General features: G+C 40.8%; 1 protein-coding gene across 6 annotated transcripts in view; it reads left to right on the forward strand.

Moving 5' to 3' along the window:
* SSH2 (slingshot protein phosphatase 2) overlaps positions 1-25311 on the forward strand; it is a 256836-nt gene that overhangs the window by 223600 nt on the left and 7925 nt on the right. For all 6 annotated transcript variants that reach the window (XM_060647808.3, XM_060647811.3, XM_060647805.3 and 3 more), the window contains 4 exons: positions 6044-6090; positions 10241-10387; positions 13659-13859; positions 23014-23848. In XM_060647808.3, the coding sequence (XP_060503791.2) occupies positions 6044-6090; positions 10241-10387; positions 13659-13859; positions 23014-23848 (1230 nt within the window). The remainder of the gene's footprint in view (positions 1-6043; positions 6091-10240; positions 10388-13658; positions 13860-23013; positions 23849-25311) is intronic.

The following is a 25311-nucleotide window of genomic DNA, read 5'->3' on the forward strand; positions in this document are numbered from 1 at the left end:
TTAATTAGAGATGTTGTGCCTGGTTGTCTCAATAATTTGATTCACAATATTGAGGCTGTTGGTGTCGTATGATGAAGAAGATATGGACAGGATACCAATCCCTGGAGATGATATCACGTTATACTGATCCTAGCAGAACCCCAATACAGTCTTCCTTTAGGTGCTATAAATGTGCTGTCTTCTATTTTGCTTGGAACATTTGGACCCTCACAAGGCTATTTCCTGAGGATGACATTTGAGAAGAAATTAATCACTTGGGGGCGCCTGGCTAGCTCAGTTGGTAGAGCGTGCAACTTGATCTCAGGTCATGCGTTCGAGTCCTACATTGGGCGTGAAGCCTACTTAAAAAATATTTATTTTTAGAAAGAAAGAAAGAAAGGAATTAATCACTTGGGTCTCTGGGAATGGCACAGTATAGGGGAACAAGAGTGAAAGATGGAAATGAACTTACTTAAGAATGTATTGGGGCACCTGGGTGGCTCAGTCGGTTAAGCGGCCGACTTCGGGTCAGGTCATGATCTCGTGGTCCATGAGTTCAAGCCCCGCGTCGGGCTCTGTGCTGACAGCTCAGAGCCTGGAGCCTGTTTCAGATTCTGTGTCTCCCTCTCTCTGACCCTCCCCTGTTCACGCTCTGTCTCTCTCTGTCTCAAAAATAAACAAACGTTAAAAAAAAAAAAAAAAAAAAAAGAATGTATTATAGTCCCAAGATTTCATCTTACACTTCAGTAAGATTAGAATATACTTTGCATAATTACATAGAACATAGTGGAAAAACCCCTTGGAATTGTGTCATTGTAAGCCTGAGAAGCATGGAGGAAAAAAATAGATGGAGTCTGTGGAGGGCCCCAGGTGGCTAATATGCATGGCATTTATATTGAGGACAGAAAAGTAATTACACCACATAGACTCCAGTTCTTTCTTTCAAGTTGAACCTGAAGCAACCCTAAGCACAACCCAAGTCACGTTATATGGACTTCACTGAGTCAGTCAGTAGCCAAAACTTTTAATTTCTTTTGTTTCTGGATATGTGCCATTTCAGATTGTCAGATTGAATTTTCTCTGGACAGGTAGAAGAAAACCATGGACTTTTCCCATCGCGTAAGGGTTATTTCCATCTAGCTGGACAGAGTTCCACAGAGGATTTAGATTTCTAAATTAAGAAGTGAAGTGGTCACATTTCCCTGGCTACCGTTTAGCCACTCAACCCTTATGGCTTGCTTCTGTCTCCTTGAATCCTTTATAGTTCTTAACCTCTTTCTTTGGTGTGGGAGCTTATTTCCTAAGGTTGAGCACAGAGCCTTCAGAATGTCCCATATTTTTTTAAGGCAAGTCAGCTGAGCCCTGGTCTGTAGAAAATATCAGTTGTCCATTAGTCCATTTACCTAAATGCACCTTCACAGCCTCCTTGATCTGTCTCCCAGTTCAACAGCCAAATTAAATTACATATCACTTGTAATACAATGATAGTGCTTGCATAACACTTTACAGTTTCAGAGTGTTTCATTTATTTGTCTTATTTGATCATTCATTCAACAAATATTTGTTGACCCTCTCTTTTGTACCAGACAAGAGGCTAGATATTTGTGCAGTCTGATCTAATTCTACAAGGAGAGGGGCGCCTGGGTGGCTCAGTCGGTTAAGCGTCCGACTTCAGCTCAGGTCACGATCTCACGGTCCGTGAGTTTGAGCCCCGCATCGGGCTCTGGGCTGATGGCCCAGAGCCTGGAGCCTGCTTCCGATTCTGTGTCTCCCTCTCTCTCTGCCCCTCCCCCGTTCATGCTCTGTCTCTCTCTCTGTCTCAAAAATAAATAAATGTTAAAAAAAAATTTTTTTTAATTCTACAAGGAGGGAGTAATGAATCCTATCAGATAGATATTCATGGAAGGCCAATGAGATAAAGACACAAAAGTGACCCCTGGGTTAGACAATTAGAAGAGGTCATTAGTAACATTAGCAATAGTAGTGAGGGCAAAAGCCACAGTGCTGTGGGTTGAGACTTATGGGAAATGAGTAATCAAAGAAGGTATTAGATTATATTTCTATGAATGTTGGCAAGGGATTAGATTTCTATGAATCTTGGCAAGGGAAGGGAAAAAAGGGAAAAGAATTCATGATGGAAAGAGAGTTTTTCCATTTTAATATGGGTGAAACGTTTTGGGTTTGTTTTGTTTTGACAAGGATGGGGAGCAACAGGGACTTATAAACAATAGAAACTTCTCAAAGTTCTGTAAGCTAAAGTCTGAGATCAGGGCACCTGCATGGTCAGGCGACAGCCATCTTCTGGGTCATTAACTTCTCTGTGTGTTCTCACAGGCAGAAGGAATTAGGAAAAACTTTATAATTTGAGAATGTACCCATTAGGTATATAGGACTAGGGTGGGAGGAATGTTCCATTTTATGGATAAGGAAAGTGAAGACAGGTTAAGCAGTTTGCTCAGTGCCCCACAGTAGAATGGGGAGTTGAGATTTGAACCTGAGTCTTGTAATGCTAAATTCCATTTAATACATAATTTGAAAATAGGTAAATTATTTTAAATGTTTGCCTTTTCAAAAGAGATGAACAGATAGTCCAAAGATAGAAAATGAGCCTGAAACATTGAAAAGTTGCTCACTTTTAAGAGAAATGCAAATTGAAATTACACTGAGGTAACATTTTACACCTGTCAGACTGGCAGAAATTCAGAAGCCTAACCCCAGGTTTTGTTGGCAAGGCTCTGGGGAAAAAAAGGGGCACTCTCCCTACATTGCTATGGGAATGCAGATTGTCTCAGCCTCTGTGGAGAGGAATTGAGCAATGCCCAACAAAACTGCTCATTGGCTCAACAGTCTCACTTCCACAGATATGAAACATCATTCACAGGAGACTAGGTGAATCAACTATTCTATGACTATCCAATGAAGTGCTATGTAGGTGTAAGAAAGAGTAAGGAAGGTCTCTGAACTGTGCTGTGGAGTGGTTCTGAGGCTATATTGTCAAGTGAAGCAAGCAAAGAACAAACATATGTATTGTATACTACTTTTACATAAGGAACAAGTGATAATAAGGGCGTATTTGCTTAGAACATAGGTAGAATAAACCGGAAACTAGTTACAGTGGTTTCTCTTGGGAAGATTGGAGTAGGAGTGAGGGTTCAAGTTTACCTTTTAATAAACTTTTGACTTTCAGTCTTATGAAAGTTTTGCATATTCAAAATCAAATGGAAAAGAATGGAAAAATCACACCCTAAAATTGAATACAAACAGGAGCAAATGAATCGAAATGTATATCAAATGGGTAATTTCACAGAAAGAAATTAATTCAAGTAACTTTCAGCATTATATTCTGACTTAACCTCTTCATGGGAAGAGGAAAAAAAAACTGCAAAGAAAGAAAAAAATTTTTGAGAGAGCACGAGTCCGTGTGGGGCAGAGAGAGAGAGGGAGAAAGAATCACAAGCAGGTTCCACACCATCATTGCAGAGCCCAATGCGGGACTTGAACTCACGAACCATGAGGTCATGACCTAAGCTGAAGTCAGATGCTTACTCAACCAATTCACCCAGACACCCCAGAAAATTTGAACTTAATGGGTTTGTAATTGGTGTAATTGGTATTGGAAAAATAATGTTGAAACTATTTTGTAAATAGAGCAAATGAGTTGTTGGAAACCAAGGTTATCCCAGTGGAATAGGGAGCTATAAATGATGGCAAAGGGGCAAGAAAGAAAGGAAATACCTTGTGGTGTTAAATTTGAACTGGAGGTACCAATGTAAATTCAATATTTTTTTAAAAAATATTTCCTAGCTCTGTCCACTGGAAAGTTTAGAAGCAATGATCCATACTTCTAAACATATCTAATTAATGTCCAGATCTTGATTACAAAATACCATTCTTTGCTAAAACCAGGACTCCTTGGGGAAATGGCTAATTCCACTCACAGAGTGATTCTGGAACAACTCTTAAACTAGGAAGCAAGGAAGTAGTGGGGTCAAAGACTAGTGGGGTCAATATCAAAAGGAGCTTGCTTACTTGAAGAGATTCCCACTGGCCAATTCAGGACAATTTGAGTGTCAAAAAAAATGGTAATGGATAAAAACATTCTAAATGCAAAAAGAATTCAAGAGTTCAGAGTGTGGAAGGAATGATTAGGTGAAGCTCTCCTTTACAGAAGAATGCAGGTAGGAATGCAGAAGGAATGATAAAATTAGAAAACCACCATTTTGTAAACCTCCAGTAAAGTAATTTGGGCAAGGTCAGCAGCTGATGCCAAAACTATAGAGTAAGAGATTATTGTGAAACAGGATATTCACATGACTTCAAAAATCACTAATACTGGGGCACCTGGGTGGCTCAGTTGGCGAGGCATCAGACTTCAGCTTAGGTCATGATCTCGCAGTTTGTGGGTTCAAGCCCCACGTCAGGCTCTGTGCTGACAGCTCAGAGCCTGGAGCCTGCTTCGGATTCTCTGTCTCCCTCTCTCTCTGCCCCTCCCCGACTCACACTCACTCACTCGCTTGCTCTCTCTCTCTCTCTCAAAAATAAACATTAAAAAAAAAAAAAGATCATTAATACCTATAGATAACTAGTAATTGTAAAGGAACCTTTACAATAGTGGGATGTGGCAGATACAAGGGAACCTAGCAAGAATTCAAACTCAGCATGACAAATAATGAGACAAACTGACATTGTGTGCCTCAAGATTTCATGCAATAGGAAATACACAGCATCATCTTTGTAATATTCTTGCCAAGAATGTTTGACCTGAATCTAATCAGCAGGAAACAAATCAGACAAATCCAGATTGTGAAGAGTTCTCCAAGATTACAGACCTGTAGTCTACAAAAATGTCATCATGAAAAACAAAGTCCGGGTGGACTGTCCAAGGCCAGATTAAATGAGAAAGAGACATGGCAACTAAATGCAAAGTATAATTTTTTTAATGTTTTATTTATTTTTGAGAGAGACAAGTATGAGCGGGGGAGGGGCAGAGAGAGCGGGAGACCCAGAATCTGAAGCAGGCTCCAGGCTCTGAGCTGTCAGCACAGACCCCGACATGGTGCTCAAACCAGGAGATCGTGACCTGAGCCAAAGCCAGACACTCAACCGAGCCACCCAGGCACCCCTTGTAAAGTATGATTCTTGATTGGATGAATATAAAGAATAGTTTGAGAGGTCAGTTTTTGAAATTCAAATATAATGTATTAGAATATCATTGTGTTAGTGTTCTCTTTCTTAGTTGTAAAAATGGGAATAGGAAAATGTTCTTGTTCATAAGCAATACATGGTCAAGTATTGAAGTGTCATGATTGCTCAAATTACTTTCAAATGGTTCAGGAGAAAAAAGTATGATATATACTGAAAGAAAGGGAAGAGAGAAAGCAAATGTGGCAAAATATGAAAAATTGATCTCCAAATAATCTGTACAACCCTCCCTTTTTTAAGTTTTGCATTATCATATTTCCCTCATTTAACAGAAGCTACTATTTAGCTATCCTTTGATGTAATATAATACACTAGAAAGAATGTGGGCTTTAGAATGAAATCTAGGTTTAATTCATAATAATGCCACTTTGTTCATTTAACACGTTTATTCAGTACCTACCAGGTGCCAGGCACTCACTGTTCAGGGGTTTCCATAGGCAACAAGCTGTCCTCAGGAAGCTTATATTATAGTGGAGGAGAGAGGTAGTAAAGAAACTAATAAATAAATATACAAGTAGAAATTGTGATACATACCTTTGAAAGAAATAAGAATACTATAAACCAGAAAAACAGATGACATTTAACTTAATTGGAGTATGATCAAAGACAGCTTTCCAGAGTATGATCTTGAGCAAAAATTATTTGAATTCTATGGGAGTTGGTTTTCTTATCTGTAAAAATGAAAATAACTTTTTTACACTTTCATTTGTGAAAACTAATTGTTATACGAAGTACCTGAGTTACAGAGAGGAAATGTGATAGATGTTATTGGATCTGCTTCTTCCCTCATATGACACCTTTTCAAATATTGTATTTTGTTCATTTGCTAATACTCTCTAACCTTGTTTTTTTGGTTCCACAGGGCTCTGAATGGAATGCCTCAAATTTAGAGGATTTACAAAACCGAGGGTAAGCACACACAACAGTTGCTTTCAACCCCATGACTGAAATCACTGTTTGTTCTTTACTTTTTCCTGTTAAATATGGTGTCAATGAGTAACTTTAAGCTTAAGAGTTGCTTCCAGTTGATTCTAATCAGGTGGAATCTAATAAAAATTTAAGTGGCTGTTATCCCACTGTTTCATCCAACACCTCCTAAGAAAGATCTTCTGTTTCAATGGAAAGGCTTTCCAAAACAGATGTGCATGTCTTTTGCACTGTTTTAAAACCAAATGTAGTTATTAGTCCCTTTTGTTTGTTTTTAGAACAGTTTGAGGTTCACAGCAAAATTGAGGGAAAGGTACAGAGATTTCCCATATCCCCCTGCTGCCACACATGCATAGCCTCTCCCATTAACACCATCCCCACCAAAGGGGTTGCATGTGTTAACAATTGATGAACTTACATTGATACATTATAATCACCCAAAGGCCATATTTACTGTACAGTTCACTGGTGGTGGTGTACATTCTGTGGCTTTGGACAGATGTATAATATCGTGCATCCGTCATTATGGTATCATACAGAGTATTTTCAATGCCCTAAAAATCCTCTTCTGACCATTTATTCCCACTCCCACTTCTGGCAACCACTGATCTTTTTACTTGTCTTCATAGTTTTACCTTTGGTTCCTATTTTTTATGTAAGAGTACACAGAACTGCATATGTTGGGTTCACAGCTATTCATCAACATTTATTGATCATTTTCTGTGGACTAGGTACAGTGCTAGATACTAGGAATCCAAAGAAAAATAAGACTCAGCCCATCCTTTTTTAGTAAGGTGCTTGAAGTCTAAGTAGTTTTTTGTTTGTTTGTTTTTAAGATTTTACTTTTAAGCAATCTCCATACCCAACGTGGGGTCGAACCCACAACCCCAATTTCAGGCATTGCATGTTCCACAGACTGAGCCAGCCAAGTGCCCCTAAGTAGGTTTTAAATATAAAGTGGACAAGCTTCTGAAATTGAACAAGAATACATTCTACCTTGTATTAAGAAATGTGCCCCTGAGCAGCATGGTTATTGAGTTTGATTGTAGCTGTTGAGACGACCATGAACATTCAGCAACCAAAAAGCTGCCATTCTTCTAACCTTTTTACTTCTTAGCTAATACCTAAATTTTTCATTGAATTTGGCCTTAGGAGGCCAAATTATCCCAGTAAAAGAAGAGAAAGTCATGTCTGAAAATTGGCCACACGTAACTTGATTGTGGACAGCGATCAGACCTACTGAAACCCAGAAGTAGTGATGGCTGCCTGTTTTCTCAGCTGTAAGTCAGCCTTCTGGTTATCTTTAACATGATTAGATACATACTCCCTACTTCTCCCTCAAAAGAAAGATATATCCTAATTGTTAACGTGAATTTGGGACAAGACTTAAGCCAAAGAATTATACAAAGAGTTCTTGGGTTGAGAGAAGGGGGCCTGTGAATCTGGTTATTACTTAATTTAAGATATGAAAATAAAGAGAACTTAGAAATTTTAAATTGATTAGAATTGAGTCTAGAGTTCTTGAAAATAGAGACTGTATCTTAGTTTTGTGTAAAACGTACGTCTACCTTACTCAGAGCTTTATACCAAGGGGGTGCTCAGTAAATGTGAAGGAATAATAGAAAAATTGACTGACTTGCCAGAAACTAGCACAGAGATACAGTATTTTCTGAGACTTGATGCAGCTGTTGCCTGGCAAATGCATTGAAATTACATCATGCATACATCTTTGAGTTTAGAATACACTTTGACAAGATCAGTGGAGATGATACCTGTTCATCTCATTTACTGCTTAAAATGCTAAATTATAAAACACAGATGATCTATCTTAAAAAACAGTATAGTTAGATGCTCAGACATCTACTTAGATCTTGTTTCATAAATTCACCGGTTCTTAAACTCTTGTGGATTAAGAATTACAGTTACAAAACATGTATACTGCCCCTTGTGGATGATTTAAGGGATATTCAAGTTTAATTTTTACATAAGACCATTTTCACCCAATCTTACTGACTTCAGAACCCCAAGTAAAGTGCTACTCCATATAGAGGTGGCAAACAAATTTCAGGGGGTGCTAATCTCAATTGGTAGTGGCTGTGTAGAGTTCTGTAATGAATAGGATTGGGAAACCTTGTACTGCCGTAATCTATTACTAAAGTATGGGATTAGAGGTGGGAGGTGGTTCCATTTTTATTTTAAATAAAATAAGCGTGCTTTCCTTTTTTTTTTTTCTGACCATTATATTGAGATAAAATTCACATATAGTTCACTCATTTAAAATGTATACTTTGGGGCACCTGGATGGCTCATTTGGTTAGGTGTCCAACTCTTGATTTCAACTGAGGTTATGATCTCATGGTTCATGGGTTCGAGCCCCACATCAGGCTCCAGGCTGACAATGAGAAGCTTGCCTGGGATTCTCTCTACCCCTCCCCAGCTTGCACATGCTCGCTAGCTCTCTCTCTCTCTCTCTCTCTCCCTCCCTCCCTCCCTCCCTCCCTCCCTCCCTCCCTCCCTCTCCCCCCCCTCTCTCCCTCTCTCTCCCCCTCCTTCTCTCCCTCTCTCCCTCTCTCCCTCTCTCTCCGTCTCTCTCCTTCTCTCTCCTTCTCTCTCCCTCCCTCCCTCCCCTCCCTGCCTTCTGTCATCCCTCTCTCAAATAAATATACTTTAAAATGTACACTTAAATGGTATTTATTACCATGGTATTAATTTACATTTTTTTAACCCGAAAAAGAAATCCTGTACCCTTTTTCCCCCAGCTTCTAGAAACTACTAATCAGTCTACTTTCTGTCTCTATACGTTTACCTATTCTGGACATTCCATTTAAATGGAATCATATAATATGTGGTTTTTTAAGAATAGTATCTTCCAGGGCGCCTGGGTGGCTCAGTCGGTTAAGCAGCCGACTTCGGCTCAGGTCATGATCTCGCGGTCCGTGAGTTCGAGCCCCGCGTCGGACTCTGTGCTGACAGCTCGGAGCCTGGAGCCTGTTTCAGATTCTGTGTCTCCCTCTCTCTGACCCTCCCCTGTTCATGCTCTGTCTCTCTCTGTCTCAAAAATAAATAAACGTTGAAAAAACAATTAAAAAAAAAAAAAGAATAGTATCTTCCACTTAACATTATATTTTCAAGATCTATCAATGTTGAAACATGTATTAGTAACTTCATTCCCTTTTTTATTGCCAAGTAATGTTCCATTGTTTGGAAATACCACATTTGTCAGTTGATGGACATTTGAGTTGTTGCCACTTTTTAGCTATTAATGTATGAATGCTGTGACCATTCACACACAAATTTTGGGGTAGACTTATGTTTTCATTTCTTTTGGATTTATACCTCAGAGAGGAATATGCTGTAGAGTAACTGTACATACTGTTTTCCACAATTGCATATGCTTGCTTTTTAAATTAAAAAGGAAAAAAATTCTTTGTAGTAATGGACTTTGATGCCGAGATTCAAATGTTTCAGAAAAATTTTGATCTCTGGAACTTAACCACAGAATTGGTTAACTATGACTCTCTCTCTCTGTCTCTCTGTAGTCATTTCTCTGACTTCAGAGATTGGGTTTGTAAGAACCCACGTGTAGTTCTAAGAAGGAAGCGGCTTCTACAGAGAGAAATAAGTAAGTCTGTGTTGTGTTGCTGGAGTAAACTCCAGTGATGTTTAAGTCCACACAGCACTGAGAAAAGATAACCCTGTGGCAAACTAGACCCAAGCATTTATTGAAGTTGTGCAGTGAGAGAGAGAGAGCAGAAGAAATTTATGATACAGAAACCCTTTTCTGCAAGCCTCTCGGTATGGGAGAACTCAGACACATCTCCTGCTGTGGTGGCCAGGAATGCAGCTTAGAGAGTTAAGAGAGTTTTAGGTCCAACTTTCCTCTGACCCTCCCATCCCTCACCTCTTTTGCCTTTCTTGTAGTTTAGAGAGAGTAATAGAGCAAAATCTGACATTTAGAAAGGTAAAGGAGATTTTTCCCTTTCCTGGTTTTTTTTTTTTTCCTTGAGGTAGATGTTAATAGTCGTGATTTAATACAAATGACTTCCAAAGAATAAACTATCTTTCTGGTAATTTTAACAACTCAAGAGGAACCTAGTAGTAGAGCCCATATTCTCCCTTGGTTTCCTCACAGGGTGCGCTATATCTTGAATGTCACTCGAGAGATAGATAACTTCTTCCCAGGAGTCTTTGAGTATCATAACATCCGCGTATATGACGAAGAGGCAACGGATCTCCTGGCTTACTGGAATGACACTTACAAATTCATCTCTAAAGCAAAGTGAGTAATAGTCCCACACACATATTCTGACCTGTGTTCCTTGTGCACCATCCATGGGTGAGGCCTAAAGCTATAGATAACCTGCTTGACTATACTCAGGGAGAAGAAAGTAAAGAGAAAAAGGACACTGAGATTCCTTAATCCTAGGGAAGAGTTGACTAGAGACTTCATCCTTTTCCTGTAAGTAGATGAAGCCCCTGGAAGAAGATCACCTCATGTTGACTGTTTCCATTGAGCACAAAATTAGGGAAAATAAACCTAAGCTGCTGCAAAAGAAATAAGAATGAGAGAAGGAAGAAATTCTGAATGAAATGCTTAAGTTGTCAAGGTGGACATTTGAAAGTTGTGTAATAGAAATTGCCCCGCATGGGCGGAGCACAGAGCTCTTCTTCCTGAAGACGAGGAGACACGTAGTGGGGTTTGGAAGCCTTCTCATTCTTTTACTTTACTTTTATGGTACTCTAAACAGTGAAATTTTTCTCTGGCCCTTCTGTTGATGTCATCTTTAAATTGGTCCTTCTAGTGAAACTATTTAATAGTATTAATTTAGTGTTTAATATTAATTAGTATTAATATGTCAGCACTAATTTTTTTTTAAGTCCCTGGGGATTTCCTTGCCAATCCTACATATTCCTTCAGTAGAAGGAACTGTAAGTGAGCATGCTGGCCGTGCTGCCCTCTTCAATGGGACCACATCCAAATCATCCATGGCAGATGAGAAGCACTTCTGTTTTTAAAGTCCTCCTTCAGCACTGATTCCACATCTCTCTGCAGACCCTCCATAGTCAAGAAGTCCTTCCTCTTAGTTACCCTGAATCCTCCTACACTAGCTTTGAGCCCATACTCTCAGTCCTTAGCTAACACCTGAGTGTTTTATATTTTTGAAGCCTATGAAATTGTTCTCAATAATACCACTCATGGCATGCTTACTGCATGCCAAATACTTTACCCATATTCTCTTATGTAATATTTTCCAAAACCTAGAGAGGCATGTGCTGTCATCCTTTTGTAGAGATGGGGACAGACTGTAGAGATGAGGTTCAGAGAGCTTAAGTAACAAGTGGTGAAGATAGGACTTGAACCTGAGATCATGTCTGATTTCAGAGTCCATCTAGTATATAGTCTAGGTCCTTGAGCAAAGGAGACTGGAAAAGACCAGGCAAGTTGTCAGGATCACTGCCAAAGAGGCTAGAGTTCAGATGAGGCCCCAGTCCCCGTGAAAATAAAAGCCAATTTCAGCAGGGCTGGGATTGAGGTGAGATATGTGAGGCACCCAGGTTGCTGTAAGCGGGCCCTCTTGCTCAGGCCCATGCAAGTGTGGGTCAGCGTCTGTGAGTGAGTGCCTCCTTAAATGGCCCCCTGGACACCTCATGTATTTCATCCAAATCAGGGTCCTGAATTCCAGACACAACCTACATATGCGTGGGTTTAGGATTCCTAAAGTGATACCAGGCTTAATCTAGACAACTGGCTCAGGGAGGGATGGGAGAGATAGGGGAAGTGTGTGGCCAGAACTGAAAGATGAAGTTGGATTAGGTGAGAACTGACTTCAAATCTTTCAGTATGTGAGTTAGAAGCCATCCCCTGAAAAAGCCCAGTTCAAAATGAAGAAATGATTTTATGTGAGTGGGTTTTATAATTGTATTTTTCTTAAAACTGTCCAACTTTGAGTACCTTCAAAGCCTGCAAGTATGGACCTGAAATTTGATGTCAGAGCTTTTGATGGAAAAATATAGAGCACATGTCTGAACTTCGGTCTGAGTCACTGTGCACTGTAGTTTAAATGAAAACCCTGTGGTGTCATAAACAAAACAATATCCTAGTCAGTTGGGATCATCTAAGCACACACAGACAAACACCTGCACCAACCTATGGACTCCAAAATTTTGCCTCTAAATGATGGGTAGCAGGTTAATCTTACTTTCCTTTTTAGACTATTTCAGTTTTTCCAGACCATTATTGCCAACCATTCTCTTTCTTCCTATCACTTATCTGGTTCACTCATTTTGGCACAGAACCTCATGTCTCCTTGCATTGTAGTTAACTCTTCAATGTGTATCTATCTCCAAGAGAAGAATTACAAGCTTCTGGAAGGAAGCTTGTCTACTGTGATATAGTGAATGAGTGAGTGAATAGATTTCCCTATTAGGCGATGTATATATATATATATTTTTTTTTTTTTTTTATAACTTATTGGAATAGCTACTTGGGAAGGATTTTTTTAGCCCATGTATACCGGTAAAAAGAGTAACCATTCTTTTTTCCATATTTTAAAATATTTTTACTTAACAGCTGACAGCTCTAACAGCAGACCACCCCTAAGTTTGTTCATATATTTGGTAAATATTTGAAGACTTACTCTGTGTCACACATTGTGTTATTAGAGAAGTAGCATAACTGAGTAATGTTCATATCCAGCCGTAATGAGCTCTGGCATGTTAAGACTAAAGGGTTTTGTTTGTTTCTTAGTGTCACTTTATGGTAACTTTGTTTTCTCTTTCTTCCACTCCATTAAAACAACAGGTAGTTAATCATTCCACCCTCCTCACTAAGAAAGTCACATAGGGCATCACATGGTCCCATCTAACCTCACAGATTGTCTAGCCAGCCCCTAGGCCGAACAGGGTGGTAGTGTGGTGAAAAATAATATCTAGGGCTACATCTGAGTAAAGAGGAGGGTTAGTTTCATTTGTTTTGTACTTTCCTCCAGGGGCAGAACCTTTACTGGAACTTGAACTAGAAGCAACTCCGAACATTTGGATGAATTAGATGAATCACTGTCACACTCTTAACTCAAGAGTGTGCCAGCCTTGAAACATGTCCCTGAGGCGGTGCGGGGACTGGCCTCCAAACACATAAAATGGAGTCCAGTCTCTAAATTGAAAATTCTTCCCCTCACAATCTGTGATCAACTGTCATTGCAGTTACCATTTTAATTATCTGTTTCTCCCACTGAACCCCCTACCCTTTAGAAGATTTACTTATCTTTGCATCCCAGGACCTTGTACATTGTCTTACATATGATGGTTGCCTGGTAAATGTTTGCTTGAATAAATTAAAAAGAATTAATATTAACATTGAATATTGTTTGAGTACACTAGAATTGCCTACCCTCCCTGCACATTTGACTATACATGTATACAACTACACTAAGGTAGGATGGATTGAAAGAAAATGGAAGGGCAACAGGAGACTTGGAAACATTTAGAACCTAGCTTTTAAAATGTACTCACTATAGTGTTTTTCTCTGTACCTCAATCCCCCAACCTAGGAAACATGGATCTAAATGCCTTGTGCACTGCAAAATGGGGGTGAGTCGCTCAGCCTCCACTGTGATTGCCTACGCAATGAAGGAATATGGGTGGAATCTGGATCGAGCCTATGACTACGTGAAGGAAAGGCGAACAGTGACCAAGCCCAACCCCAGCTTCATGAGACAACTGGAAGAGTACCAGGGCATCTTGCTGGCCAGGTGAGTCCTGCAGTGACTTTCTCAGATCTTCCCTCTGTTACACTCCTTGGACCAAGGTAAAATGTCCTTCCCTGCAGCTAGTTTTCAACCTAATTTGGATATGTGATACATTTTGAAAATTGAAACTTCTCTCAATCTAGTTTTTAAAAAATAAGTACAAGCATTTAAGATTAGTATGGAAGATTGGGTGTTTAAAGACTTTTAAACTGAAAGGTGGAAATACTGTTCTCTTACTTTAGTTCTCAACTAGGTGCTGATTATCATAAACATTTCTCAACATCATCTAAGGCCAGATACAGCTACCTTATCAAAATGGGTACTTCTTGCTCCCGAAGAAATGCTAAGCATAGATGAAATTCTTAGAAATTTTTGGCATTATTTTTTTCAGTGCTTGGTTTCAGTGAGTCGTCTTCAAATTTTTGGTCACGTGACAAATCAGATTTGGGGTATGAAGGCACTTTCCGGAAATAGCTCTCTTGTTTTCTTTTTAAAAATCTTTCCCTCTGCTTTTATATATATGCTTTGCAAAAATGCAGACAATACAAAGGGAAAAATCATTTATAAATTCAATATCCACATACAGTAATCAACATTATCTTACATGTTCTCCAAGTCTTACCACATATATTGGTGGATATTTTCTCACAAAAGCTATTCTTCAGTCTACCTCTTCACCTAATAACCGGTCTTTTTTTTCTTTTTTTTTTTTTTTTTAACTATAGCAACACATATTCAACAGTTATACTGCTTAGCCAGCATTTAACCCCCACCCTAGCTTTATTGAGATAGAATTGACCTATAACATTGTGTAAGTTTAAGGTGTCCACTGTGTTGATTTGATACACTTATATATTGCAAACTGATTATCACCATACCATTAGCTAACATCTCCATCCCTTTAACATAATTACCATTTTTTGTGTGTGGTAAAAATATTTAGGATCTCTCTTAGCAACGCTGTAGTATATGATACAGTGTTATGAGCTATAATCTCCAGGCTGTACATTAGATCCCCAGAATTTGTTACTCTTATAACTGGAAGTTTGTACCCTTTGACCAGCATCACCCCATTTCCCCCATCCTCTACCCCCTAATATACCACCACTCTATTCTCTCTTTCTCTGTTTGGCTTTTTTAGATTACACACATATAAGTGATAACCATCTTCATTGCTTTCAGAGAAAAAGATTCCTATACTAAACTGGATTTAAGCATCAGTTTCCTGAGATGCCACATGCTAAAGTTCTGTGCAGTGCTAGATTTTGCTTTGTTTTTTCCATGTGGGCATGTTCTAGGTGGTTTTGTTCAAATGAAGGCACAGCTGCCTAGAAGCAGTTGGGGCTGGTGCCAGAGTTTGCCTCTAGTGAGTCTCATGACTTGGTCTTGACTGTTGAATCTGGGCTGTGTTTCCCCTGAACAAAATGTTAACTAGCCTTCCAGCCTATCCAGGCAGAGGGACCACCCTCCCACCCCCGAAGTATTGTGAAAATGCAGCCACAGCGTAGCATTATGGTTTCCACTAAAAAACCCCTCCCGTTTACTCAGTACTTGGCATGATTTCATCTGAGCCATTCTTTTAGGAGGCTGGGAGGATACTCAAGTCTCCTCCACTTAAAAAGAATTTATAGGTCTTTGGGGCCAGATTTTGATGACATTTTTAGATTAGATCAGAAGGTAGGACACAGCAGTTCTTTTTGGCACAAGAAGGAGGCATCTGAGTGCTGGATGAGACATAAATATTGTATGTTCCCAGACACACACATGACGGATGTTAGGCAGTGTCCTCACGTGACCCATCAAGAGCAAGGATACTATGTGTCCTGCCAATTTCAGTATTTATTCTGGAATCCCAGGCTACTGCAAGCTGTTGGGTTGGGTTTTTTTAGCATATGTGGTTTTTCTTAGATGTTAAAGGAACTTCAGAAAAATCTTAGATGAGGATAAGAAGGGCAGCATAAATCCACAAATCACAACTGCCTCTTCCTTTCCATTTCTCTTCCATCCTGCCTTTCTGGGCTTGATTCATGGAGGGAGAGGCAAGCCCCGAGGAATGAGAAAACCACAGAATTTGAGTCAGTAGATCTGGTTTCCATCTCTGGTTCATCCCCTTGCTGGAACTTTGAGAAGTTACTTCACAGTCGTGATCCTCACCTGACCCCATCTACAAAATGAAAATCAAGAACCCTATCTCACAAGGTTTTTGTAAATAAAAACATGTATAAATGTATACTCTATACTGGTAAGGGTTATTCTGATGGGATTCCCATCATCTCCTTTCTCCAAGGCTCCCAGAAAACAGACATATACATGTGCCATTTATTTCATCCTCCTTCTACCACCCACAGACACAGTAAGTCCATTAGAAACTAGAATAGGAGGGCGCTTAGGTGGCTCAGCTGGTTAAGCATCCAGCTCTTGATTTCGGCCCAGGTCATGATCTCATGGTTCATGGGTTCCAGCCCCACATCAGGCTCTGTGCTGGCAGCGAGGAACCTGCTTTGGATTCTCTCTCCCACTCTCCCTGCCCCTCCCCCCGCCAAAATAAGTAAAATTAAACATTAAAAAAAAAAACTAGATTAGGAAGTGGTCATGGAATTTCCTATATTGTGATATTTCCTGGATTTTAAGAACTAGAATCTTAGTTCTAGGAATATCATACAAACTGCTTTTAGCTGCAAGTAGTGAAATACCTCCATCACTTGGGATTTCAGCAAGAAACCGCATACTCGGATTAGGATTATTTGAGAAGGGCTTTTTATAAAGCTACTTTTTACAGAGGTGTGGGGTTGTGGTGGAATCAAGGGACTTGGATCAGCAGAGCTGTTTGGTAATAGCTGCTAGGCCCAAAGAGGGAGGGAGCAGTTACTAGAACCTAGAAGGAGACTCCTGAAAAAAGAGGTACCTTCAGAGAGGAGAAATAACCTTCAGTCAAGGGACACACCAGCCTGAAATGGCCCTGTGGGGAGGGAGCTAGGGGAATAAGTGGCCTGTCCCTACTCTTCTCCCTCCAGACTGTCTCCTGCTGGGGCTCCCATGGAACAGTGAATACCCAAACCAAATCAGGCCTCTGCGAGTTAGGAAAAAGTGGGAGTGCCTGCTGGGTGGACAGCCATTAGGGTCTGCAGTCTCTGGTGTGTTGTTAAGAAACAGCACTTGTAGACTACTGCTGAGCTAGCTGCCAAGTGAAGTGGGCCCAGCAGACTCTTGCCAGCTGTAAAGTGCTACTCTAGGACCTGCCTGCTTAGAAGAGCAAAGAGAGAAAAGCCCCAGACTCCTGGAACTGCCTGAAGCTCTATCAGTTACCTGGCAGCTTAGGTAGCCAGAAGAGGAAAGTCCTTCGAAAAATTCCATTCATTGTGTTTGCAAAGAAATCCATTTCCTGTGGAGGTGCTTTGATCTTGTATTCCACATCTTCTCCCAGGAAGTACGTGGTGGTTTTCCCAAAAAAGATAGAGCCCTGATCCTAGCATTCTCTAGCCCCATGGTTGTCTAGGGAGGCACTGGGTACTTAACTTGAGGTGGCAGCCTTCTGTTTGAGGGTGTATTAGCTCTCAGTACTTTGATGTCTTGGTAGAAGTGAAGTTTACCAAAGTGATGCCAGGCCCCGGTAAGTGACTTATGAATTGGTTATAGTCTCTTGATCAGATGTGAGGGTATGGGCCTAACAGTGACCACCTGTCTAAAATGCAAGGGACTTTTTGCATATTTCAGTATGTCTTTAAGAGCCTAGGGAAGACTAATATTTAATATAATCCTTTAGACCTAAAAGTGAGGGTATCATAAGGCCACTGGTAACTGTTTATATCTAACTTTATTTTTTCTGTTATTATAGCTGGGGGATGAGAGTGAGACAGGAAGAGGCTGTGTGTGTGTCCACGCACGCGCATGTGTGTATGTGTATACGTGTGTGTTGAAACCCTCCATTAAACTGCCAACATCCCTGTTTGTTATTCTGTACTCTGATCATGCAGGTATCTGGCAGATTTATGTTCCGTTAGACAAGTTCAGATTTCAGTCATTTGCAAGCTGGACCATGTGTCTATGAGATTAGGTTCCTGTGTACAAAGAGCAGAGAAGAAACACTGGGTTATAGCCAGGGAGAGTTCATGCCACATGTCTTCATGGATGTCAGTTCTGATTCTTTGAACGCCCCTGTCACCAGGGCCAGAAGAGGCAGAGGTGTCTTTTACACTCCCCAGCTTTGCTGGTGGACACATTGAAGTCTAGTTAGCTGGTGCACAGTGGTCAGTCAGCAGAAGGAAACCCAAAAATGCACCCAATTCACAATTGAGATTTAAAGGATTTTCTTAATAGCTTTTTAGTGAAATAATCTTTTAGGTTTTTGTTTTATTGTTGAGAGAGAGCACAAGCGGGAAATGCAGAGAGAGAGAAAGAGAGTCCCAGGCAGGCTCTGCGCTGTCAGCACAGAGCCCAGTGCAGGGCTCAAACTCACGAACCATGAGATCATGTCCTGAGTTGAAATCAAGAGTCAGATGCTTAACCAACTGAGCCACCCAGGTGCCCCTTCAGTGAAATAATCTTAAAGCATTTACGACCATGCATACCACACAGAACGTGCTTGGTTGGTGCTTTTTCTCTTTCTTCTCCCTCCTTTCTTCAGGCTGCCTCATGCCCTAAAAAGTAACCATAAACACTCTGATTTTACTATAACCGATACCCCATTTTTAGCAGTATTTTCTTCTATAAAAACCTTTCTCAAACAAGGTAGGTTAGTGCTTTACCAAACATGTAACAAGAAGAAAGCAAATTAGAGGCAAGAAAATGGATGTCATATGTGTCCGGTCATTAGATTTCCTTACTATTCATTTATGAAGTAAAAGGCCAAATTCTTGCCCAGAATGACCCAGTCATCTTATGTGTGTGTCAGTGTGTTTATGTGAATACAAATTTAGGCCCACGGTCACTCAGGGGAGAAAAGAACCTGAGACTTATTTGCATCATCCAGGCCACAAACCAACTCTGAAGTTCTTTTTGACAACTTGTTTACTTGGTGCCTACCTGAAATAGATGGAAGGAGTGAGCTGAATTTAAACATTAACAGTTTAAAATAATAAATACAATCTAATGTCTTACATCTATCCTACCAGTGATGGAGCATCAGAATAAGCTGGCTTGGAAAAAGCAGCACTGGAAAACAGTTTGGTGTTACTGAGTAAAACTGATGATGCACGTATGCCCTATGACCCACCTTTTCTTCTCATATATATAGCATCTTTTAGAAACCAAAGTATGGGGGCGCCTGGGTGGCGCAGTCGGTTAAGCGTCTGACTTCAGCCAGGTCACGATCTCGTGGTCCGTGAGTTCGAGCCCCGCGTCAGGCTCTGGGCTGATGGCTCGGAGCCTGGAGCCTGTTTCCGATTCTGTGTCTCCCTCTCTCTCTGCCCCTCCCCCGTTCATGCTCTGTCTCTCTCTGTCCCAAAAATAAATAAAAAACGTTGAAAAAAAAAATTAAAAAAAAAAAAAAAAAAGAAACCAAAGTATGCACCAAGTACAGGAATGTCCATGACAGTGCTACTTGTAGTAGCCAAAACTGTTCATCAACAGATGGATACATAAACCGTGGCATATTCATCATACTCGCTGAAATTATAGCTATACACACTGATGAATCTTATTTTTTTAATGTTTATTTCTTTTAGAGACAGAGAGACTGAGTGGGAGCCGGGGAGGGGCAGAGAGAGAGGGAGACACAATACGAAGCAGGCTCCAGCCTCTGAGCTGTCCACGCAGAGCCCGACGCGGGGCTCTAACTCACGAACCACAAGATCATGATCTGAGCTGAGCTCAACCCACTGAGTCACCCTGGCACTCCTGATGAATCTTAGAAACAGTGTAGGCAAAAAGCAGTTACAGAAGAATCCATACATAGAGTATGATTTCATTATGTAAGTTCACAACATACAAAACTAGGCAGTGTATTGAGAACACAACCTGTCGGGGCACCTGGGTGGCTCAGCGGTTAAGCATCTGACTTCAGTTCAGGTCATGATCTCGCCATTCTGTGGGTTCAAGCCTCGCATCAGGCTCTGTGCTGACAGCTCAGATCCTGGAACCTACTTCAGATTCTGTGTCTCCCTCTCTCTGCCCCTTCCTACTTCAGGTGTTCATTCTCTCTCTCTCTCTCTCTCTCTCTCTCTCTCTCTCTCTGAAAAATAAATGAACATCAAAAAATTTTTACAAAAACACAACATGTCGACACTATAAAGAAAGAAGATGATAAGTACAAAATTCAGGACAGAATTTACTAACCTCTGAGGTGGGAGGAGGAGGGAGGGGAGCAGGAAGGGGCCCTAGAGTAGCAGTGCTGCAAAGGCCATAGTAATGAGTGTCTTGTTTGTATCAAAGAGCTGCCCACCACTCTCCCTGCAGGTGCTATTGCAAAAGTGAAAAAGGCAGTGGAATCAGACCTATCTTTGGATTGGGATTTTTCTTTCTCCTTTACAAGAAGGTGTCAGTTTAATTCCAGAGCCCTGACCTAATATTTTCTGATGATTATCTCCCCCAGGAAGAGAATGAAATCCCTGCTGGGCAAAGAAAGCAGCTGTAACATCAGCCACTTCCTCTGAAACATACGCTGTTGGTACCTATTAGTGTAATTTTAGTCTCATTCCCTCCTGATTGATTGGTGATTTGCAGGCAGTTTCAAAAAAATCATACTTTGGAAGGTTCTTGGGATCATGAGAAAAATCCCATTTGCCTGTTAACTGATAAGATAAGCTGTCCTTAGAAAGGTGAGAACAGCTATTCCCTGTCTTCCCAGTCATCTGCATCACAGGAATTGTCCTGCCATGGGGGCTGAGTGGTCTTGGTGCAGGTTTGAACATCATCATGATGGGTGAGGGATAGAAATTGGAGAACAGAGCCATATGTAGGTCAGGAAACAAGAGTGTCCAGATAGAAAGGAAACTTTAAAGGGAAGCACATTGGCCTCTGTTGATCACAATGTACAATTTAAGCCCCACCTATCCAACCATTCAGCTTGCCCCTCCCACAGTCACTCACTTGTTTGGGAAGTGTGATATGTTGTCTCCTCCTAGGGGTGGCTAGAGTTCATGCAGCTTGGAAAGGGTGAAAACCCTATCTTCCTCCCTGCTATTGATTATAGCTTGTCTTCATAAACAGAATGACCTGTTCCCTACTCAGAAAAGCACTCTTCTGCTGTGCAGGCCTGAGTCAGAGCCCCACCCAAGCCACAGCCAGACAGGGGGAGCTGAGAGCAGGTGCAGAGCTGAGAACAAACAGGGGTTCACATTAGTGCAGGCGCATGACTCGGCAGAGATTCATAGGCAGGCGTGGCCCTGAGCAGGCGGTAAATTGTTTTGGGCTGTTTCCCATTCCACCCCGCAGTTAGGTAATTCTTCATCAACTTGTAAGTCATGGAAACCACACCCCTAAATAAGAGACCTGTTTCCTGGGCAGGTGATTCTGACCAGCCACAGGGCCATCACCTTTTTCTTTTTGGCTAGGGCTTTGGAAACTGCTCCCTTGTTAGAGAATATGGTATCAACTAAAATTTCATCCCATCAGACCTTCTCTCTGTAAAATGAGCTAAAGGATGGATCTGTGTGTGTGATCTTCCTTTAGGCCACCTGCTTTTCCAGGTGTCACCTCAGCTTGATGGTTTTTATCCAGAGATCCTTATGGAAGAAGCCTATACTTTATGCATATCCTCTTCCATTCTGTTACCAACCTTTGTGGATTTATTAGCCTCATCTTTGATTTCTAATTCAAGAAAGATTACCACCCTCCTCACATTTCTACTTCAGTGATTAACTGTGTATCAGCTCTTTATCCAAATTATGAGAACTTGGAATGAGCTCCAATAGAATATTTCTCTTTGTATTGTTTAGGTGCTATTTTGTTTTAGTTTCCCCCTCCCCAGTTATTAATGTTAAACATGCTCATTTTTAAATTTTAAAATTTATAGAAATACAGAGTAAAGACAGTAAAGCCCTCTCCAAAAGTATTCTGCCTTCCTTGAAAGAAACCCTGTTACCAATTTGATGATGTACCTCCAAATATTTTCCTGTACTTATTAACCTGGGAACTGACCATTCCAAATGTGGTCAGCATGCTCTTTCACTCATCTTGGACAACATTCTACTAAAGTACCTGTAGCATGTGGGTATATGGACTGTAATTCAAATAAATCCTCTTTTTGAGGCACCTGGGTGGCTCAGTTGGTTGGGCATCCAACTTCAGCTCAGGTCATGATCTCATGGTTCATGGGTTTGAAACCTGCATCATGGTTCATGGGTTTGAAACCTGCATCAGGCTCTGTGCTGACAGCTTGGAGCCCGGAGCCTGCTTCAGATTCTGTGTCTCCTTCTCTCCCTGCCCCTCTCCGGCTCGTACTCTGTCTCACTCTGTCTCTCTGTGTCTGTCTGTCTGTCTCTCTCTCTCTCTTAAAAAGTCTATCAATAAGTAAACATTAAAAAAAGTTTTTTTAATAAATCCTTTCTTTTTCGTGTCTGATCCTTTAGTACCACAGTATTACATAGTAAACATCTTTGTATCTTTGTGCACCTATAGTTGTATTTCTCCAAGAAAAATCCTTAAAAGAATTGATTGCTGGATAAAGGGTTAAATTTTGAGAGCTATTGTCAGATTGTACTCAAGATTGTATGTGAGAGGGCTTGTCTGGCTATGCCATCATCAACACTAGCTGTTAACCATTTTAGATCTTGTCAGTCTGATAGGTAAAAAATCAGATATCATATTGATTTTTGTTGTTTTGTTTTTGTATTTTGCTATTAGTTAAATAGAGCATCTTTTTTTAAACTTTATTTATTTATTTTGAGAGAGACAGATACAAGTTAGGGAGGGGCAGAGAGGGAGACAGAATCCCAAGCAAGTTCCAGGCTGTACACACAAACCTGACTTGGGGCCCGATCTCACAAACCATGAGATCATGACCTGAGCCAAAATCAAGAGTCGAATCCTCAACCAACTGAATCACCCAGGTGCCCCAAATTGAGCATCTTTACAAATGTTTATTGCCTACTTCTTCCACTGGGTATTAACAAAGCATTTTGCAGGTTAAGATTTAATATTATCTGGGAGCGATTTCCTGGGTGGGTGTTGGTTGATTTCACAAACCAGAGTGAGGCATTTCCTGTGTATGTCCCCACAGCAAACAGCGACATAACAAGCTCTGGAGATCTCATTCAGATAGCGACCTCTCAGACCACCACGAACCTATCTGCAAACCAGGGCTAGAACTCAACAAGAAGGAGATCACCACCTCAGCAGACCAGATTGCCGAGGTGAAGACCATGGAGAGTCACCCACCCATACCTCCCGTCTTTGTGGAACATGTTGTCCCACAAGATGAAAATCAGAAGGGCCTGTGTACCAAAGAAAGAATGATCTGCTTGGAGTTTACTTCTAGGGAATTTCATGCCGGACAGATTGAAGATGAATTAAACCTAAATGACATCAATGGATGCCCATCAGGGTGTTGTCTCAATGAATCAAAATTCCCTCTTGACAACTGCCATGCATCCAAAGCCTTAATCCAACCTGGACAGGCCCCAGAAATTGCCAACAAGTTCCCAGACTTAACAGTGGAAGATCTGGAGACAGATGCGCTGAAAACAGATGTGAACGTCCACTTACTGCCTCTGGAAGAATTGACATCTCGCCTGAAAGACCTTCCCATGTCCCCTGATCCTGAATCACCGAGCCCCCAACCCACTTGCCAGGCTGAAGTCTCAGATTTCAGTACAGATCGCATTGATTTTTTTAGCGCCCTAGAGAAGTTTGTAGAGCTTTCCCAAGAAACCCGGTCTCGATCTTTTTCTCACTCAAGGATGGAAGAACTGGGTGGAGGAAGGGGTGAGACCTGTCGACTTTCAGTGGTAGAAGTAACCCCTTCTGAAGTGACAGCTGACGACCAGAGAAGCAGCTCTTTGAGTAATACTCCCCATGCATCTGAAGAATCTTCAATAGATGAGGAACAGTCAAAGGTAAAAACTGTCTTTATAGTTTTCTACCTAATGAAGTTCTCTTTGAAGATAAAATAGTTGGGAGTCTGCTCTGTTCATTGTATTTTTGATGTTGCTAAAGATTTAGGAAGGCAGTACGGGAGAGACTCTATAGCCGAGACTTTCCTTAAAAATTTAGGATTAAAAATTTTTTTTAATCCATTGCCTTTTGAGAAACTTATCTTTCCAGATTTTTGGTGTTTTTAGAAGCACTTCTGAGAGGGGATGTGGGAAGAAGGGATTAGTCAGAATGAATGTCTTGCCTGCACAAGGAGAGGTCCCTTCCCTGATCCTCTGCAGTTCAGACCAGATCTCACCAATAATGAAGTGTCTGGGATAATGAGTAAGGCCTTTTTGTGGAGATGGATTTGTTTGGGAAATTCTTTCTGTCTCAGAAAATGCAAAGACTAGACATGTGTGAATAGTTGTTAGAGTAGGAACCAATGCTGAGTTCTTGATGATGATGTTATTAATAATGTTTCTGGATTGTTCCTCATCTCAGACCCTGTAGTATCCAAGACTTGGGGGATGGTTTGAGGAAATGATTGAGAGCAGACAGAATCCCTGGATTCTTCTCTGTAGCATATGAACTCTTAGGAGCCCAGGGAAAGAATTACTGTGTATCATCAATGCTAAAACTCACACTTATTCTCATTTTGACACTTCTGAAATTGGGATGCATCTTAAAAACAATAATGGTATCTTAGATCAATATAATACAGTAGTTGGGAAGTAAATGATGACAGATTTACTCTCACCTGCCAAATTTCACTTAATGGTTTCAGTGGGAGTGACTACATTTTGATATCTCCTGATATCTATCTACTTATATTTACCACCTTGTCCGTTACTCATCTTTTCTCTGTCTCAGCTATCCCAGGACATTCATTGCCTCTGCTGCTGTCTTCTCTCTACTGGGAAATCAGAATGCTTGAGCTCTCCTTTGGACCAGTGGGTGTAGCAGCTCCGACAGAAATAGCTTTTCTGCAAAGTCCCTAGTCATATGAGCACTCTCCACAGCCCATGCACACACTGGGCTCACTGTGGCTTCTCTCCCAGTCTTGGCTAGTTTACCTCTGCCTAATGTCCCAGGAGATTTCTCCCAAAGGCATAACTGACCTTGTTAGTTTGTACTAGTTCTGACTTTCTCTTGAAGGAGAAAGACCAAAACAATTCGTACGGAAATATTATATGTTGAAGGCTTATAAAAATGTTAACAAAGCAGATTGATGGCTATCATGATGCCACTTTAAGAGATGTCCAATGGCCATTTCCAGATTTTGAAATCCTTATCTTCCCCCCCCCCTCCCCCCCCACCATAGGACTTGATTTTGTGTTGGCCAGTTTTCTTTTGCCTTGTTCTAAATCCATCTAGGAATTGTAACTGGTAGAACAGTAAAATGTCAGAGAGTCACAGTTTCTAAGTTGCTCAGGCATATGGCTGC

Source organism: Panthera onca, chromosome E1 (genome assembly GCF_046562875.1).
Source record: "Panthera onca isolate mPanOnc1 chromosome E1, mPanOnc1 haplotype 2, whole genome shotgun sequence".
NCBI lineage: Eukaryota > Metazoa > Chordata > Mammalia > Carnivora > Felidae > Panthera > Panthera onca.